This window comes from Polyodon spathula, chromosome 7, assembly GCF_017654505.1.
Source record: "Polyodon spathula isolate WHYD16114869_AA chromosome 7, ASM1765450v1, whole genome shotgun sequence".
Taxonomy (NCBI): Eukaryota; Metazoa; Chordata; class Actinopteri; order Acipenseriformes; family Polyodontidae; genus Polyodon; species Polyodon spathula.
Genome location: NC_054540.1, coordinates 14,657,967 through 14,678,419, shown reverse-complemented (window position 1 = coordinate 14,678,419; position 20,453 = coordinate 14,657,967). Strand labels below are relative to the sequence as shown.

Below are 20,453 nucleotides of genomic sequence, written 5' to 3'. Positions count from 1 at the left end.
TGCTGCAGAAGCTTACAAACAATTATTTCAGTTAATAAGACAGACGTGGTATTTCACACTGTCAGCATAGCAGCCCTGATGACAGGCTGAGAGACATGAATGGCTGACCTTGGTATTCTTCATTTTTTGCTTTACATGCCTTTTCACAGACTATATCATTACATCTGTAACTTAATCCACTCCCTGACCACTGACAGTAGGCAGAAGACTTTAAGGTGCAGTAATTTAATAATTCACTGACAAAACTGTAGTCCACTCCGGTGCACCGATTTATTTTGGCCTGCAGAGGACGCTGCTGTCCGTGGCCTAAATATCGGCAATGGTAATCAGGACCACAGGGTTACCAACACAGGTAGGCAGTCAGGTTGATGCTGGCGCACTCGCAGGTGCTGACAATAATAATGAAAACAAAAGGCAAAATGAAAATGGAAAATAAAACACAGTAAAAAAACTAGAAAATAAAGGTGCTGCTTATGCAGTGCCCCCACTACCGCTAAGCTGGTCAGCTCGGGTCTCCGCCCTATGCTCTGCTAGGTACTATACACTGGGGTGGCCAAGGTTCCCCTTCTAATCACACATAACTGCAACCAAACGCTTCCTGTAGTTATTGATCAGTCTCTTACAGAGCCGTGGAGGAATTTTGGCCCACTCCTTCATGCAGAACTGCTTCAACTCAATAACATTTGTAGGTTTTTCAGCATAAACTTCTTGTTTCAGGTCTTGCCACAACATATCAATAGGGTTCAGGTCTGGTCTTTGACTAGGTCATTCCAAAACTTGTTCTTCAACCATTCTGGTGTAGACTTGCTTGTGTGTTTCGGATCATTGTCTTGCAGCATGACCCAGCTGCGCTTCAGCCTCAGCTCACAGACAGATGGCCTGACATTCTCCTGTAGAATTCTTTGACACAGAGCAGAATTCATGGTTCCTTCAATGATGGCAAGTCATCCAGGTACTGATGCAGCAAAGCATCCCCAAGTCATGACACTACCACCACCATGCTTGACCGTTGGTATGAGGTTCTTACTGTGGAATGCAATGTTTGTTTTTTGCTAGACATAACGGGGCCCATGTTGGTCAAAAAATTCCAATTTTAACTTATCTGTCCATAGAACATTGTCCCAGAACTCCTGAGGATCATCCAGGTGTTTTCTGGCAAACTTGAGACCAGCATTCATGCTCTTCTTAGTGAGCAGTGGTTTCCACCTTGCTACTCTGCCATGAATCCCATTTTTGCCCAGTGTCTTTCTGATGGTGGAGTCATGAACACTGACCTTAGCCGACGTGAGAGAGGCCTGCAGTTCCCTTTCTGTTGTTCTAGGATTCTTTGTGACTTTCTGGACGATTTTATGCCGTGCTCTTGGACAGATTTTGGTAGGACGGCCACTCCTGGGAAGATTCACTACAGTGCCAAACTTTCTCCATTTGGACAATATGGCTCTGACTGGGATTTGGTGGAGCCCCAGAGCCTTAGAAATGGCTTTGTAACCCTTTCCAGACTGATAGGCATCAACAACTTTTTTTCCGGAGGTCTTCAGGAATTTCTTTTAATCACTGCATGATGTGCCTCTAGAACCTGTGTGCTGACAACTTCACTCTGATGGTAAGGGCCAAAGTTATTCAGATTTATATTGGGCAGGGCTAGCCCAAATCAGGCCTCATTGTTAATCAAAGTATTCAAACAGTTGACCCTAATTATCCCTTTAATTGGGTTGAGTTAACTAGGGAGGCAATAACTTTTTCACATCTGAAGATTGCATGTTTGATTACCTTGCACACCAAACAAATGAAAGAAGCACCAAACTTTGGTGTAATTTTTTTCTCTCAGACTCCCTGTATATACTACTAGAACACACAAAAAGATCTGACCAAATTCACTGTGAAAAAATGTGCAAAAATGCAGAAAATCAGACAGGGGGCAAATACTTTTTTCACGGGACTGTATTTATTGCTATACCTAAATAACATTTCTGACATTTGAGACTTTGACACTGTATCGGGACACTGTCCCTAATTTTTCTTGTGTGACCCCCCCCCCCCCCCCCCCACCACCATTCCCACCCACATGATTGAACTTGAGAATCACAGAATGCATATGTGTACTGAGTAGGAACCCAATATCTCAAAGCAGTGGGTCTTTTTCATTTGAAAACCATCTTAGGTCAAAGTGAAGGATTTTGCCTGTAGAGATGTTATCACCGAAACAATGGAGTTTGTAGAGTTCATGAGATATGGACAGCAGTAGGAGTACTAATAATAATACATAGTATTATGTATTATTAAATACAGCTGTAATGCCCCCCCCCCCAGGTATTTTAAAACAAGATGGTATATCAATCAGTTATGTACTTTTGCATCTTCCTTCTTGTACAAAAGAACAAAGTACAAAAATCTGCTCTCTTATTGATCTCTACTATTTAAAATAGAAACCGCAGTGTTTTGATTTAAAATCCATCTGTCCTATTCAATTTTTTCTATTTAGTATTTTTTAAGACTGACATGTCAGACAGCCTGCATCAGTTGCAGCAGGGACCCACACGTAGCAAATGTTGAGCCCCAAATACTAGAGGCATGCTGTCATTGGCAGCCTTTCTGTTATTGCAGGACAACAGTATTTAGAATCTCAATGAAGGTGAATGGTAGATAGAGTCTACTTTCTATATTTAATGTGTTAATGTGTTACATTGAGCGTGTAAGTGATTTTTCAATAATTTTTTTTCAGCTATACATACACATTGGATTATGACTAATTTATCTCAGTCAATCAGCCCAAGTCAAGCATGCATTAGCCAACTTAAATGTAAACATGTTTTTATCAAATTCATGTAACACACACATTCACATTTTTATATTTTTTTAGGTGTTCACTCTTGTTTAACATTGAATTTTCCCCTGCCCGGGCCCAGTGTTTCAATTCAAGGCGAAAAGGTGTTCAGCTTTGGTTGTACATAACAAAAAATGATTGCACACCATTTTAGGCTTGCCATTAGTGGAATACAATGTGCTGCAAAAGAAACGTTTCATCAACATCCTCACATTTCACAATACAGAAAAGGCTGATTCTGGGGCACATACCACTGGCATTTATTACATCGCTCAGATTGATTTCATGTCAAGCTTATGTGAAATGCTGAACTGTCACTTATAGCTATACCACACATATGTCAGGATAACCTGAAATATTAAAACACTATTGAAAAAAAAAACTTTTTAAGTTTGGAAAAGTCAAACAAAAATAAATCATGGTATTCACAAAACTCTCAGTCCAGACACATTGAAGGACAGTTACATGGGCTCTACAAATGCAACCATTTAGTTATGATAAGTCATATGTGGTTCCAGATTACAGCATGCTTTGTTTAACTTAAGTTTAGGTGTGGTGAAATTACCAACATGCCTACATTTTCTGCCCATTCCAATATATGGAGGTTGAATGGAAATATAGTAATAAGAAAAACATTTGTGTAATAGGTTATCCCCCTTGACAAATTATTACATTGTGCACAACGACATGTATTCTGAAATATATAGAACTGCATCTCTAATTTACTTATATAGTGCATTTTCAAAGATCAATAGTTAAAATATATGGTCTGATGAAACAAAAATATAATCAACACTTGTATTTAAAGAAAGTCTAGTTTTGAGACCAGCCCCTAGCATAAATTATATTAATGGCTGCAGGGTTGTTGACAAATTGAAATGTCTTGAGTGGACTGAAAAAGCAAAGAGGATCAGCACAGCTCAGAATTTATAAAAACTAAGGTGCTAAAGGACCATCTTGAAATTTCTAAATAGAAAGTTAATGATGGATCTGCTGGAGTTGTAAAGTAATAACCCAATTTGGTGTTCTGCAAGATGACGTATGAAAAGGCAAATAAGTAACATTTGTCTGGGACTTTCGAAAAACACTGAATAAACCAAATGTTATTCCTACAGTTCAATGTGTTTAATTTCAATTGCATTCATCTATGCTGGATCAAATACCTCTTCCCATTGCTTTAATAGTAGAATTTACAAGTGTAATGGCGACTACAGATGCAATAAAACTGCGTGGGGTTAATTGAGATACATGAATCAAACACATTCTGTTCTGCCATGGTCCAAGGCAAACATGCATAATATGTTTAATAAAATTAAATCATTCTTACAGAACAACCATGTGACAGGAAATGGCGTTGCGTTGACATCAGACCAGAAGGAGGAACTGAAAACACACCAGGGTACTGTAGTGAAAAAGACGCGTGGTGTGCCGTTTTATTAAAGAACAAAAATAAATAAAATATTTAAACAAAAAGACACTGCACACAGAGCAAAATAAAAAGGTTGAACAAAAACAAATCATGAACACAAAAATACAGATACGATCCAGGTCAGGCTGGGCAATCGCCTTCACTGATCCTAAATCTTTCTTTTAAGTTAATCTCTCTCCTCTCGCTCTCCCGTTCTCCACCTCCGAACACCCACCCAGCATGCAGAGAGCTGCAGGCTTTTATTTACTATGACCGAGGAGTTAAACTATCAATTCTCTCATTACCCCCCTCGGCCACATTCTGCACAAGTTTATTAATAGTGTGACTGCCGGCTAGTTTAACAATGCACTAGCCGACGGCCACACATTACCACGCCGACATATACAAATATATAAACAAATAAATAAATCATAATACATGTGCAACGCACAGATGGCCCCAACGGCCACCTCCCCCCTCAGTCTCAATGTCCCGGAAGAGAGGTCTGGTATAATCCATGGGGGTGGCCATGGTGGGAGGTCCTCCTCCCCCCATGTCTTCCTGGCTAGTAGCTCCCTCTTCCGGGGCTTCAGCCACTGTTTCTCCTGCCACGAAAGTGCGGCTGAGGGAGCTGGTCTCCTGACCTCCCCCCTTCTTTGTACCTGGCAGCCCCCTTTTCTGAGGAGCCGCCCCCGGTGCTTCCCAGGCAGCGCAAGCCAGGCAGCGGCCCCAGGCGGCACAAGCCAGACAGAGCCGGAAGCGACCCCAGGCGATGCAGAGCCGACAGCAGCCCCAGGCGAAGCAGAGCCAACAGCGGCCCCAGGCAAAGCAGAGCCAACAGCGACCCCAGGCGAAGCAGAGCCAGCAGCGGACCCAGGCGAAGCAGAGCTGGCAGGGCTCCACGTGAAGCAGAGCCCTCGGCGACCCCAGACGAAGCGGGACCCTCGGCGACCCCAGGCAAAGCGGAAACCTCGGCGAACCCAGGCGAAGCGGGACCCTCGGCAACCCTACGGGATAAAAGAGAGACACAGGCTGCTCCAAGCGATGCGGAGCAACAGGCAGCCCCAGGTGATGCAGATGTGGTACCCTTGGGCGGTGCGAGGCAGGCATCCTTGGGCGGTGCGAGGCAGGGCAGCGGCGAAGGTGGCAGGGGCTCCTCCCCTTCTGGCTGCAGTGGGGGAACCAGCAGGCATGCTCCCTCTGCTGGTGGAGGTGCGAGTGGAACGTAATCCTCCCATGGTGGTGGAGGCGGAATCAGCAGGTATTCTCCCTCTGCTGGTGGAGGTGGGAGCGGCATGTAGTTCTCCTAGGGAGGTGGAGGTGGAACCAGCAGGTATTCTCCCTCTGCTGGTGGAGGTGGGAGTAACAAGCAGCCCTCCCATTTCGGTGGAAGTGGAACCAGCAGGCATTCTCCCTCTGTTGGTGGGTACCTGGGATGTGGACGTTTGGCCTTCCCTCTTGGGCTGTGGATGTTCGGCCTCCTCCCACTCAGGCGCAGGACGTTTGGGCTCCTACCACTCAGGCTCCTCCCACTTGGGCTGTGGATGCACCAACTTCTCCCACTACAGGTCTTTGTCCCCTCTTTCCCGCTCCTTCCTTCCTCTCTCCCTCCTTCTCCTCACCTCTGCTTTTTGTTTGAGGGCAACGGCTCTTCTGGGTTCTCCAGGGTGCCTGGTCCTGGCTCATTTGGGCAGCCAACACCTCTCCTGGATATTGGGAGGGGCAGATGGCCACTGTGTGCCCAAACTCCCCACAATCAGTGCACCACTCGTCCTGGATATAGCCACAACTGACGTCCCTCTGCAGCTGCTGTTGCTGCTTCCTCCAGTTCCTCCTTTTCCCTTCCATTCTCTTCCTCAATCCACAAGTAATAAAATGAAAAAAAAAAACCCAAAAAACTGCAGTATCCTTTCTGACCTGAGCCGGAGGCTGTGGTTGATCCCACGATGACACCACGTGTGACAGGAAATGGCGTTGCGGTGACGTCAGGCCAGAAGGAGGAACTGAAAACACACCAGGGTACTGTAGTGAAAAAGACGCGTGGTGTGCCGTTTTATTAAAGAACAAAAATAAATAAAATATTTAAACAAAAAGACACTGCACACAGAGCAAAATAAAAAGGTTGAACAAAAACAAATCACGAACACAAAAATACAGATACGATCCAGGTCAGGCTGGTCAATCGCCTTCACTGATCCTAAATCTTTCTTTTAAGTTAATCTCTCTCCTCTCGCTCTCCCGTTCTCCACCTTCGAACACTCACCCAGCATGCAGAGAGCTGCAGGCTTTTATTTACTATGACCGAGGAGTTAAACTATCAATTCTCTCATTACCCCCTCGGCCACATTCTGCACGAGTTTATTAATAGTGTGACTGCCGGCTAGTTTAACAATGCACTAGCCGACGGCCACGCATTACCACGCCTACATATACAAATATATAAACAAATAAATAAATCATAATACAAATACAAAACACAGTACAGGGGCTGAGGGAGAAACCCTGTTCTAAAATAAATATTGAACAGGGCTGCTCGCCCTGTTACAAACCAGTCAGTTTGGTTGGGTGTTGATCACTGTCAGTCGGTTGCGGTGGAGACAACTATACCTCTCCTGGAATGTTAACCTTTCATTTGCATACTTCCAAAAAACTAATATTGTGATCCGACTTGAGTACTACAATGTTGTGCCTATGTTGGTTGGTTCAGAATCACCAGTTCTCTTGGACAAACGTAAGACCTCAACTGAGGGCCAACCTAATCTTCTAAGATAACATATGTTGTCAAAAGTACTTCTATAAAAGCACAACCATGACTATAAAAATGGTCGATATTGTAATGTGAACTTGTGATGTGAAAAATCTGTAGCTCCTTGCATGAACAGCTTTAATGGCTGTAGGATCATTCACATATTTAAATGTCTTGAGTGGACTGAAAAAGCCATGGATGATAACAATAGCTGAGGATTTGTAACAAATACGATCTTCAGGACAATCTTGAAATTGGAGATGGATCTGTTTAAGCTGTAACGTAATAAACTAAATTAGCGTTCTGAAAGCTTTCTCAAGTGTCACTACTGTGGTTAAGTTTGATGTACGAAAGGCCAATAAGAACCATGCTTTGACTGGGTACCATAAATACTGCTCTGAAAAGAACCACAAAACACTGAATCTGAAAGTGTTTAGAACTTTGCATAAAAATGATTTATCAGTACCAAACATTTCATTTACATAGCTTTTTTTTTTTTTAAAGCGATACAGCGCAATGATTTATTTATCTCTGACCTCTGTACATGGATCTTATAAGCCTGAACTATTGATGACATAGTTTCAGAACTATTATAGAATCAGATGCTGTTTTAAAGTAAAAATACATGTTTGCTGTAATATATGCTTCTTTAACAACTGCACATTTGAGGCCTGTGTAACTAATGGGAGTGTACAATGGATAACGTTTGTTGAATAATTTTAAAATTCTATGTTTAATCACTTCTGTACAAATGTGTTGCTTGATTGTCAATAGATTTTTATCCAATAGATAAATTAAAAAAAAAAAAAAAAGTAAATAAAAGACTGCCACCATATTATTAATGAACCCCAGTGAACCCTGTGTTGTTCTTATTTCCCCCCAGATCCTAAAAACAAACGCAAAAAAACTGATTGAGACAAAAAAGCACTTGGGCAAGATTATGATAAAGCATTTTAGATTGTGGTTAAAGTGTAAAGCACAGACTCAATTCCCCATGTTGGGATCAATGTTTTCCATCAAGTCTGTATCTAAGCTGTTCAGCCACATTGCAGGCTTTCCCTTGAGAGTGCTAGTCAGCGGATGGACATGAAGGGTTTAGGTTTACGCTACTGGATGTATGTAGGTACAGTACCTGCTTTTTAAATTCTAGTATGTTCTTATTAAATAAATAATAAACTGCAGGTAAAAAAAAAACAAATAAAAAAAAAAAAACACAACCTGAGCCTTACTCTCACACTTTGTCTCTCAGGTGCTGCTGTATATGGTTCCTATAGGATTGTTAGTCATTCATCACAAGCAGTATTTTTGGCCTGACCTCCGGGTACTGTGTAATAAGTGTCAAGACAACATCAATCTGCCACCCGCAGTCCGGCTATGGGCTCCTTGTGATGTTTCTGCTCTGACTTTGCTTTCATTCTTTATCTGGTCTGAGGGTAATAACGGTATTGACTGAAGCTGTACAAAATGGCTAATATCAAGACCATGTTGATATGAACCAACTCAAATCCATGGTCTATATCCACAATAACTATGAGCATATAACCCAAAACTCTTAATGTCATCCTGACTTTCACCAGACTCTCATTTTTGACAAGCAAATGCATTGGAACCATTTCAGTAAGCTGACCAATTGCATAAAAAAGGAAAGACAGGTGGCAGTCAAAGCTGAACCCATCTCCTACCTGAAATGCTGTTTGACTGTTGTAGTTTTTTATTTCTTTTTTTGCACCACGGAACAGGAGAACCCTTGCACAGCTATCCTAGAAAAGAAGAGAATGCAAAAACATTGATTCTTTATGAAATTGCCCTGACACCTGTGGAATACAAGAAATACATAAATGCAGTGCAGGATAAACAATTAGAATAAATACTGTTGGGACCAGCTTCACTCAAATCATGTATCCGCAGCAGGTAACATGCATGTGCAAAGCATTCAAAACATGTCCCAGTTGAGATGGAAGGATTACTTTTATCTACACTAGCAGAAATATTATTGGTAAAAACACGATTAGGATGATTTTATATATTTTATCTCATGAGCTCCCACTCCTTCTCTCCAGTGCTAGTCTCAATATTAGCTAGGAACTAGCAGGGAATGTAAACTTTAATGCTTACATATCACAAGCATATCATGTAATATCGCATATCTGGCAGAGAGAGGTTCTGTGATAGGTGCCCTGTATTACCCTGAACAGACACACAGCTAACACCAGAAATGTGTGTTTTTCCATTTGAAAACATGCAGAAAAATATACATTTCCACAAACCATGTAGTTTTTAACTAACTTATTAAAATAATATTATGGAAATAGAAATTCAATCGTTATGTGTAACAAAGCAAACGTGGAGTAATGTTTATTCCGATTTGATTCACACACCATCAATGATAGAACTGGATCCACATGCCCTCTGTATATTTCATGAACTAGTACATGTATACCTAAAACACTTTCTGAGAGCTAACAATTTATTGAATTGGACCCACAATACCAATATATTTGAATTCACAGAACCAAAGGGTATTATTTTCCAAGCCTTTTTTTCTAATTAACTAAGTTGATACACCAATCTGGATTTCACCATGACTCCAAAAAACACATGAAAAGTTGATAGATGCATTTGTGTAATTGTAGGGCAATTTTCTATTTCATTTTATTTTGTTTTATTTTTATCTTTGGCAAGCTTAAATACAATATGTTTGGCAAAAATGATTCTAATGAGGCCATGTAACCCAATTACATGTCATTTATACATTATGAACTGGAAAAAATACAATACTACGAGACATTTTAAATAAATGACACAGTTATTAATACTGTATATTTACAGCTTAATTGTCCCACACCAAAATATAATCAAATAGCGGTAAAACAAACATCCTTTAATCACTTAGGCCTGCCCCTGTAATATATGTTTTGCTTTGTGTTTCTAAATAAAATATGGCTTTGTTTTGATTGTAAGTGAAATGTGTTAATTTTGTAAAAACAAAGTGTGTGTCGGATGGCAGCGCTGCCTAATTGAAACCCAATGTGCAGCAGGTGGCAAGGTGGCAATTGCATAATTGATGATCAATTAACACTGGTCATCTGACTTTAAAAAGGCTGAAAAGCCTGTTTCTTTGTTCTTCTTTGTTACTGTCCCTATGTACCAGGGTGCCAGGGTGAAGATTCATGCCTGTGTGGATAGCCAGTGAGAGTGACTGGATGGACCACCCTCAATTATCACTGTAGGATAATTGTTACAATTTCAGGGTAGGGATTAATTTAACAGATTTTAATCCCACTCCAGTCTATTTAGTTTATGTGAATGTGTGTGTCGGAATAAACATTACTCCACGTTTGCTTTGTTACACATAACGATTGAATTTCTATTTCCATAATATTATTTTAATAAGTTAGTTAAAAACTGCATGGTTTGTGGAAATTTATATTTTATTGCATGTTTTCAAATGGAAAAACACACATTTCTGGTGTTAGCTGTGTGTCTGTTCAGGGTAATACAGGGCACCTATCACAGAACCTCTCTCTGCCAGGTATGCAATATTACATGATATGCTTGTGATATGTAAGCATTCAAGTTTACATTCCCTGCTGGTTACCATTGCTGGTACCCTAGTTATCGCCACCACCCACTGCAACTGCTCCAACCCTTTGTTTATTAATAAAACCTGGACGCCTGAGCGACGTTTTCAATCTCATTCCTTCTGTGTCTCTCGTTTCTCAGCGGATACCCATACAGTAACAGTACACCCCTGTTACACCACTATTAGCTGTATTTTTTAAAAGTATTGAATACATTACACACAAGGCTTTGTTAGTGGCATTTCATATATTGTGTCCAGTTTATAAGTACAAGAAGCAACATGTATATACATACCCTCATTAGATTATATAAACAAAGCATATTTGCAATACATGAGACGTAGTCTACAGCCCGTGGTATGTGTGTTTGTGAAAAAACCCTTTTTAAAAGTTCTGTGTTTTTGCTCATTTAGAAGCTCAGGATCCAACCCTCTGTACATACAGACAAATCAAGGAAATAATTTGAAATCTTGACCCACGCCGTCAATGTACCGTACACTTCATAAAGACAATGAAGCATCTTTATTACTAGAGTCACATGTGGAAGACAGGTGTTCATTTAAATAAGATGGTAAAGTTATCCTGCATTAGGAAAGAAAGACCATTGTGTTGACCTATCAACTTTTTGTGCCTATAATGAGTGTGTCTCCCTCGCTGTGTCATGGTTGCCATAATTAAGAGAAAGGGCCTCTGCTAGGACTAAATAAATCTGATGCACCATCTCTTATTGAAATCCCATACATCTTCAATACAACAACAGAGGGACTGCCTTTAACACTGTCAGAAAAAAAAAAAAACACAGTAGTAATCTATTCCTAAGGAGAATGTTGACTGGTGTCAAGGCTGGCTAAAGGCAATATGCTATACAAGAATATCATGAGACTGATCAAAATAATAGTCTGAAAAAAAGTATTAATTTAAAGCACAGAAATGTCATATTTCTGATGCTGATTTATCTGGCAAAAACTAGGGTGGATTGGTTTTAGACATTAGGAAAACTAGAAAGGCGTATATATGATTCAAATAAAGATTACTATGGGAAATAAGTTGTTGAAGGGGTGGGAACCTAGGAAGTGCAAGACAGAGATTGCCAACAAAAATTAACATAGTACCAGAAACTTTGTTTTAAAATGAAAACACAAGTCTGTTCAAACATGTGTTTCTTTCGAAACTACATATATGAAACCTACTTTATATAGTGAATGGAAAACGGCATGCAAGATTTATGGAAATATTTTATTAGCTGCAACCTTTTTAAATGGACTATTCCTGTACAGATATATTTTACTTGAACTCTAGTCTTAGCCCCTTTAAGAGTGTACTGTACTGTACTGTTAACTTAGAAATATAGAGCAAACTGTTTAACTATAATACTTTGCAGCACTAGACTGGTCATGTCAGCTGCTCACCACAAGTTATGAAGAGACTAGTATTTGAGAACAGTTACAGCAGCCTCTTGTGGCCAGATTAAAGAAACCCCATCATTTAGGTAACAGAGCATGAAATGTTGGGAGATTGCAGTGGATGCATACAGTAATACTCTATCCACCTTGCTTAAGATTTCAGGAGCACGTGATTGTAATGATATTCTGAGACTGAGACATGCAGTAAATTAAATATAAAACACACATCTACAGTAATCAGCCTTCTGTTGTTCTTTCTTTCTTTGCAAATTACTCAATTCCTCATGCCTTGAGTAAAAAACTAAAGTCATTATGCAAAATACTTTGTACTAGTATGAAAAATGGTACCTACAGTATTTTTTCTATTAGTGATCATGGGTGGAATGGTTGAATAGCTGTCCTATACAAACTAGTCTTAGAGCTATAGGATGCATTTTCAAATGAAAAATGACTGGCACAGAGACCACCACTAAAATCAAAGCATGTATGTATACTGTATTTGTTGGGTACTCAATTGACAAAACCGACAAGTAGTATTAATTATACACTCAAACGTTTTTATAATGTATTTTAAAACAACAAAGACGCTTATTAATTCAATTTTCAGAAGTATATAGAAGTCCCTGAGTTTAGATTCATGCCTCCCTCTTGAAAACCAAAAAATCTACTTATGCAAGTTCTGGGGGCCTTTACTTCATCAATAATAAAATCACCACTGATGCTTTTTGAGTTAATTGCTGCCACTAACATTGCATTAGTCTGCTAGATATTTATTATAGAAAAACACTACACTGTTTCTAATAGTTCAGAATGTTAGTATAGCTCCTCACAGAAAATGTGTTCCGTTTTCTTTATAATGTGCCTGTTTAAATATTTAAAACAAAAAAAATTAAAATTATTACCTAACAGCTATATAATGGTATTATAGTATAATGAATGAATGAATGTATAAACTAACATTATTCCTATAATTACGCATTGTTGTGTGTAACCCAGTCAGCAGACAGATGGGGTCAGACGCACTCCAGATGCCCCTCAGACAGTGCTACTACACCTACCACAGTTCATTCAGTTTCACAATTAGATCTTCTTTAAAGAAGGCAGGCAAACTAGTGTAGTGCATAGTTATTTTTTTTAACAATGTATACGAGTCAGGTCAAATTATGTCATACAGTAATCACCTCAGCTCACCTTGTATGGGTTTCTTGCTAAAGGATCTTCAATAGTTTATTGTGTTCCTTTAGTTTCATTATTTAATTGAACTAAATTGCTCAATATTAGCAATATTTATATAGCACCTTTCATAGTAGACCACAGTGCTTTACAGAGGTAGACTGTGAACTGTGCATTATATGCAGAGTTTTATTTATGTAACATCTCATCCGCAGGGTGGAGCACAAGGAGTTAAGTGACTTGCTTAGGGTCACACAGTGAGTCAGTCAGTGGCAGGGTGGGATCTGAACCAATGACTTTCTGGTTACAAGCCCTGGACTTTAACCACTGGACCACAATAATTCCTACAATGGAAATCTCTCTGGGAATTAACTAACTTGCAAGGTACTGTATGTATTCAAATTACAACATGTGGTAATTATGTATTCTGAATATTATATATACAATAATAGAAGGACTACATTGAATTACAAGGATATAATTGCATCAAGGGGTTCTGGTGACATCATAAACTACGGGAGTAAATAATTCACCTGAATGCTAAGCTACCATGTTTAGTTGCACACAATGGGCCTCATTTACAAAAGGGCACTAAACATTATGGAGAACTATGATTACGGTTAGTGTGCATGTTCATGATTTCTGTATTTACTATTGCAATTGTAGTCATTATCACGTGAAAGCGACATCAGTACTGCATCTCCAGCCAAGCCCCACCCCGTATTCGTTGTATTTTTCACATACCTCTTTATAGACGTGTATACCGATAAATGTCGGTGATATGGAAATGTTGGTGATATTCTTTGAGTGCTGGATGCGGAAGCAGCTACCTCCTTTGTTTATGTCTGCTTATCTCTGCATAGTGCAGCTGTTAGGGCTATTGCTCACACGCTCCATTTTTTTCGGTTTCATTTAGCTCCTATTGGTCTCACTCAGCCCTGAATGGTTTTCTCTGTTTTTTCCAGAGAAAAAACGGCTAGAGACCTGTGCTTTATGTCTTTTCAGTGATGTCGAACAGGGTCCGACATCGAACTGGAAAGGGAAAATCGTAATCGTATTGTCGGACCTGGTCAAAATTGGACCGCAAAGGGTTATGAAACCAGGTTGCCATGAAACGTGTACCCAGAGATACCGAGTCTACGGGGCATGGCACGCAGAAATAGTCGCTAAACACACACAATGTAGAATATGACCTACCAGCATCGGGCAGTTCTTGCAGAAACTGCAAGATAACTGGGATAGGGCAAGAGACTGGGTCCTGACCCTTATCTCCACTTATAGGCATATAACGACCTATTGGATCCTGCCCTAGCATTGTGCAACATGCCCACAACCATGTCCGATAGCCCTGGGGCTGACCAGCAGTCCCTCTAATGGGCTAGACCCATAACTGGATTGTGCCCGGTTCCGGAAGCCAGAGAGTGCCTCTCGCCTGATTGCGGAGATGCAGGTGAAGCGGGATCTCCCAGGGCTGGCCTTGTAAGAGATGGCACAGGGTCAAGAACCAGATTCTCCTGGGCCACCTGGGTGCCACTATGAGAACTGTCACCTTTTCTAACCGGACCTTTTCTAGAAAGGCTGAGAGCAATGGTATCGGCTGGAATGCGTAGAGGAGTGCCACTCATGGGCTAGGGCGTCGACGCCGAGCGGACCGTCTAAGCAGTGGAGGTAGTGCCACTGGGGTGTCTTCCCGAATGGTTTCCAAATATGCTCCACCACCTGAGGGAAAGTATGCGCATCCTCCCTCGAAAGGCGATCCACTGCCCAGATCACCACTACAGGAAGATGCATCGCCCATAGGGACAGTAAGTTTCTTTGAGCCCACGTCAAAAGCTGGAAGGCAATGTGATGCAACCCCGGGGATGTAGACCACACTGGGTTGTCTGTCTGGACCAACACATGTGTTCCTTGCAGCACCGGTAGGGTGGGCTGGAGGGCAATTCCAACATGTTTATATGTAGCGATGTCCAACAATCCAACCAGGTGCAGTGGACTCCTCTGCCTTCCCAGATCGCCCTCCGGCCCAAATTGGGTCATCACGGTTCAACACTACTCCCTTCCACACACCTTAGTGCAGGTGAGAGGTCATCCTCCACCAGCGCAGGGCTGCCGAGCATGAGTGAGGCACTGTCAGCCGACTGTGTCTGTCGCTCTTCGGATGCAAGTAAAACGCATTGAGCCACGATTGCAGCGGGCGCATGCAAGGTAAACCCAGCTCGATGGCTGATACAGCTGCAACCATTGGACCCAATAGCTTTTGGCACAACACCAAGGTAACCTCTGATCCCTGTCAAAACAGAGAGAGGCAATCTTGAATAGCTGCTACTCTGTAATCTGACAGGTATGCACGCATCATACTGGAGTCCAGCCGGAGCTTCAAGTATGTTGTGCACTGCACCAGCGTAAGCCGATTCTTTGCATTGTTGATGGTGAGGCCCAACCTCGCCAGATGCTCTGTCACAATCACCATGTGTACCACTGCTCCTTCTTGTGAGTGGGAACAGATCAACAAGTCACAGAGATAGTTCATTACTCTGATCCCCTGCAACCACAAGGGGGTCAGGATAGTGTTCACACACTTTGAAAACATACATAGCTAATGAGAGGCTGAACAGCAGCATGGAAAAGTCATAAACACTTCACTGAAAGGGGAGGTGGAGGTACTTCCTGTGCTTGGGACGAATGGGATTGTGAAAGTAGCATCCAGTAAGTCCATGGTGGTAATCCAGTTGCCTGGCCAGACGGACTGGAGAACGTGACAGTGAGTCAACATTTGGAACCTCCTCTCCTTCAAAAACTAATTGAGAAGTCTCAGGTCAGCAAAAGCCAGCGTCCTTATTGGGTACTAGAAAATATCTTGAGTAGAACCCCTCTACGTAGGAGGTGGCGTCTACAAGACAAATGGCTCATTTCCACAGTAAGGCAGCCACTTCTTTCTGAAGTACCCAGACCTGAAGAGGTTCTGTCACTGATGTATTCGTGACCCCTCGAAAGGGATGAGGACCCAAGCGGAACTGTAGTGCGTAACCGTTTTTAGTTGTCCGAGGTGCAAGCACAACAATATTGCAGCTGGTGTGCGGAGAACAGATGGGTCTGAGGCCACAAGCCTTCAGGGCCCCTGCTGGGGCTGCTGAGGTTGGTCCGGAGCCCTTTGAGGCAGTTGCCTAGGGCGACGGCCATGGAACTGCTTCCTGGAATGCTGCTGCATGGATACACCACACCCTGTATTCCCCCTATCTTGTGGGAGGGCCTGGTTATCTCAGGTGCCTCAGGTCACCCAGCAGAGCCGTGGGAACCGGAAACGTCATGATGGCTCAACCCACACCGCACAGGAGCACAGGGAGGGAGTAGCGCTGCCACTTGCTGGGACGCCACACGTTCTTGGTGGAAACGCTATAAAATTTCCTCCACAGCTGGCCCAAAGTCATACCCCGGGGATATCATCGAGTCTAACAACACCGCCTTATCCACATCAGGGACCATGTGACAGTCACAGCTGTTTGCGAGCTACCACCAGGCTTGCCAGTCTCCAGCTTAGTGCTTGCCCTTGAAGACCAGAGATCTGGAGCAGCATGTCAAGCACCACGACCGCTAAGGGTGCTGAGGTGGTGGATGCCTCCTCTACCGAGGTACTAAACACTGGGCACACTGTGCACCATGAGCAAAGAGTACCGTGTGCACCGAGTGCAGTGTTCACCAAGCACAGAGTGCACCGGGTGTACTGAGGATTGAGCGCGCTATGCGCACTTAGGTACTAACACCTTGTGCGTTGAGCACCGTGTGCACCGAGCACTGTGCACACCAGGCACTGTGTACACAGAGTACCATGCACTGAGCACCGTGTGCACCGAGAACTCCGTGTCCATCGAGGTGCTATGATAACGAGGCACCAAAGTATTGTGCGTACCAAGGGCTGAGCGTGCATCGAGGTACCGAAGCACCTGGGGGTAGCTAAAGCTGAGGTGCCATCCCAAATTGAGAAAACACTTGTTGTTTTTTTGAAGGCCTGACACACTGAGGCAGCCGACAAGGTCTACTCTACAGCAGGGCAGGTGTAAACACAATCCTGGTGGAGGAATACACAGCTGACTGGCTGTTGTTGTTGTTGTTGCACTTCAGCTAATCCACAGCACAACACAGGCAAAGCGGGGTTGTGCGATCATGTCAACAGACAGGTGGACACATAACAACAACACAACAAATACTTTTTATTTCAAAAGGCAGCCTACAATTCAAGCAAGCAGGCTGCTGAAGAAAGTAGAAAAGAAAAAAAGAGGCTTTGATTTGGAGCCACTGATTCTACGAAAGCGGCAAGCCAGCTTTCAGCACGAATGCAGGGGAACTGCAATCGACTCAGAAAAGCTCTTTTTCAAAACACACCCAGTTCAACACAGAGGTCTTACCTTAATGTCTTGAGAGGCAAAAGGATAAATGGCTTTTATGGAGTGACGGGTTTAATCCCTCGGTAGGCGGGATCGAGAACATCACCCCAGGAAGGGGCCTATCGGCAGTTCTGATATAGAGAGCTCAGTGAATACCTACAAATAGGCAGGCATATCCCATAAGTAATGTTTTGGTGGTTGTCTTCAAATTGAAAGGGAACTGCATGCAGAGGAGTTAAAAATTCTACTGAAGGAGGTTGTTTTAAATTATAATACCTTGTTTGGGCCTGTGTTTTTGAAAACTTTAATGTAAGTAATGCCTCCATGATGCCAGATAGATTTCAGCCCAGAAAAATAGGTTTAAATAGTGCAGCTATTAGTAGTTAAAGCCTGGTTTCCAAACAAAATAATTATCAAGGTGCACACTATGATTATCATCTTTTGGTAAATACGGTGTGAATAAAGCCCATCTTATTATTCAGAGTGGGGCGCCTCATTTAAAAACATTATCATGCATTGCCATACACATCACATATTCGTTCTGATTACCATAGTGTGGCACAATAAAATCAATGTGCTCCATAATATACCCACTATTTCATATGATAATGAATACAATTGCAATAGTAAACACGGAAATCATGAGTGTGCTTGCAATTATGGTGCACCATGTTTAGTGCCCTTTCGTAAGCAAGGCCCAACATGTATTTTTACAATTTATTTTTTTTAAAATTGGATAAATGAACATCAAACTCCCAAATGTCAATGCCAGGCACCTCTTGTCTAAGTCTCACCTATCTGTATGTTTTCACAAGGTTTCTATCGAATGTATTGTTCTTTCATTTTGTTTTTGTTTCCTTGGTCTCCTGTGAATGATTCTTTGGCTTTTAGTGTGGGAATTTCAAAACGGGTAGACATTTTCGGTGCTTGATGATTATTATTTTTTTATTATTAATAACAACAGTGAGCAGTTTAAAATATAAAACAAGTACAGGAAATTCTAAGAAAAATAGTTGGGAAAGTCATAGCTTGGCAATGTGCTGTCATGGCCGAGATTCAATTATATTATCCATATGTTAGAAGTAGATTTTATAATTATTGTCAAGTATGTTATATTAATACAATACCATGAAAGAGATGCAAACCTAAAAACAAGAATGCCTAGTGAAAATGTATCATGTTAAGCACATTGTCTCATTGAAATTCACTGGGAGATTTCAACACTTAAAAGGATACAGACCTACATCTTTGATCTCACTGTAACTGGGAGCACTTTAACTTGTAATTTTGGGCTATCTGGAAATGGTGGGGGGGGTAGTTTTAGGCCAGTTGCAGCATATTAATACTAAATGTGTAATATCCTTTTGAAACTAAATACTTTAGTTATGATACGAAATAAATTTGCATAATATCTAACAGCAATTCAAGCTGTATCTGCAGCAGCTCCAGGGTTCTCATCAGGAATTCTGTACAGCTGGGCGGCAGAACATTATAGCTGGGAGCACTTTTAAGGGAAAAATAAACTTGCCTTTTACCTTAAATATATAATACAACAACAAATTTGAACAATGTGTTGTCTTTTATTGACTATATCTGGTTGCGTTTTCATATTCTGCATTTTCTTTTTCATTACTGTTTTTTATTATGGTAAATGACCGTGCTTATTTAGCACTCTACGATTTGACTGGGGAACAAAAGAAACATTTTCATTTCCTTTTTAGTTTATTTATTGAGTTTATTGCTTCATTTAAATTGTTTTCTTTATGGGCATTTTGTTAATGCACGTCTATTTTTGTTTTTCGCAGTTCTACATTTTTTGAATGCAACTGTTCATTTTAACCTTTTTTTTTTTTTTTTTTGCACAACAGTACTTGCACACTGACTGACATGAAACCGGAGTGTAATACCTGTAATCCAGTACTTAAGCATTTGTATATCAGCTGACAAGTTCAGCTGATATCCCAGCATGCTTTTCTTCTTAAAGACGTACAGCCTCTATACATGAAACCCCAATATCTCTAACAAACACCTGGGTACATATTTTTATGATATCACTATAGGAATACGTATAACTATTGTATCACTTTTCAGTTCAATAATACGTCAACAAATAGACTCAATTATAATACCCAAAAATAATCATTATTTAATGAAGTAACCAACGCAAATCTAGTATTGGCCTGTGGATTGCGCCGATCGCCGGCTTATTTTGAAAACCCTGCATTGAAAATAATCGGTTGTTTTTTTTAGTAGTCATTTTTAACATTTTATCCTCTCCATGTGCTTAACACAGAAAACCCACCCCTTCAACACTCTGATTGGTTAAATATTGTGTCAAGACTTAGCACAGCTGTCATATGGTTCCAAGATTATTTTTTTCACATAGCAAAGCGCAAGTGATCTAGCCTGCTAACAATCATTCATTATTGTTTAAGGCACAGTAGCATCTGCAAGACTTTTCCAGGCAGCCCGCCTGGCAGAAAAGGCCTGGGGAGAACCCTGACCTCAAATCCTTTCTATCGCTACAGTATTTTAATGCAGCTATATTAGATACGTACATGAAATGTAAACTGCATAACACTGACAATTCCTACAGTATGTTAGTGAGTATATCAAAATGCCAAAGCACAGCGCAGGCTGGTAAAGTGCAGATGACTCTAACAGTCTGAGGTATTATTTCAAGATGACACCTTGGTCACTCATACAGAGAACAAGCCAAACTGGCTTACTTACTTTGGCACTAACCTGAATATTTGCTGTGGAAGGCACAGTAATGGCACCTGTGATGTGAATACAGCCAAACCCTGTCACATTCTTAAACTGGCTAATATCATGAAGAACCACAGCCAAGTGTGAATTAGGCAAGAAATTGCTACTGATTTAATCTGTCTGGGACAGTCATGACTCAATTTACTGCCAAGGTCAGTAGCTACAAT

At 41.3% G+C, this 20,453-nt stretch overlaps 1 protein-coding gene across 8 annotated transcripts in view; it reads right to left on the bottom strand.

Annotated features, from left to right (window-relative positions):
- Nucleotides 1-20,453, bottom strand: part of LOC121318216 (SH3 and multiple ankyrin repeat domains protein 3-like) — a 281,025-nt gene that overhangs the window by 147,813 nt on the left and 112,759 nt on the right. For all 8 annotated transcript variants that reach the window (XR_005950583.1, XM_041254654.1, XM_041254657.1 and 5 more), the window contains one exon: nucleotides 8,661-8,738. Coding sequence is in view for 7 of the 8 variants with exons in the window: in XM_041254654.1 (XP_041110588.1) it covers nucleotides 8,661-8,738 (78 nt within the window). In the remaining variant the exon portion in view is untranslated. The remainder of the gene's footprint in view (nucleotides 1-8,660; nucleotides 8,739-20,453) is intronic.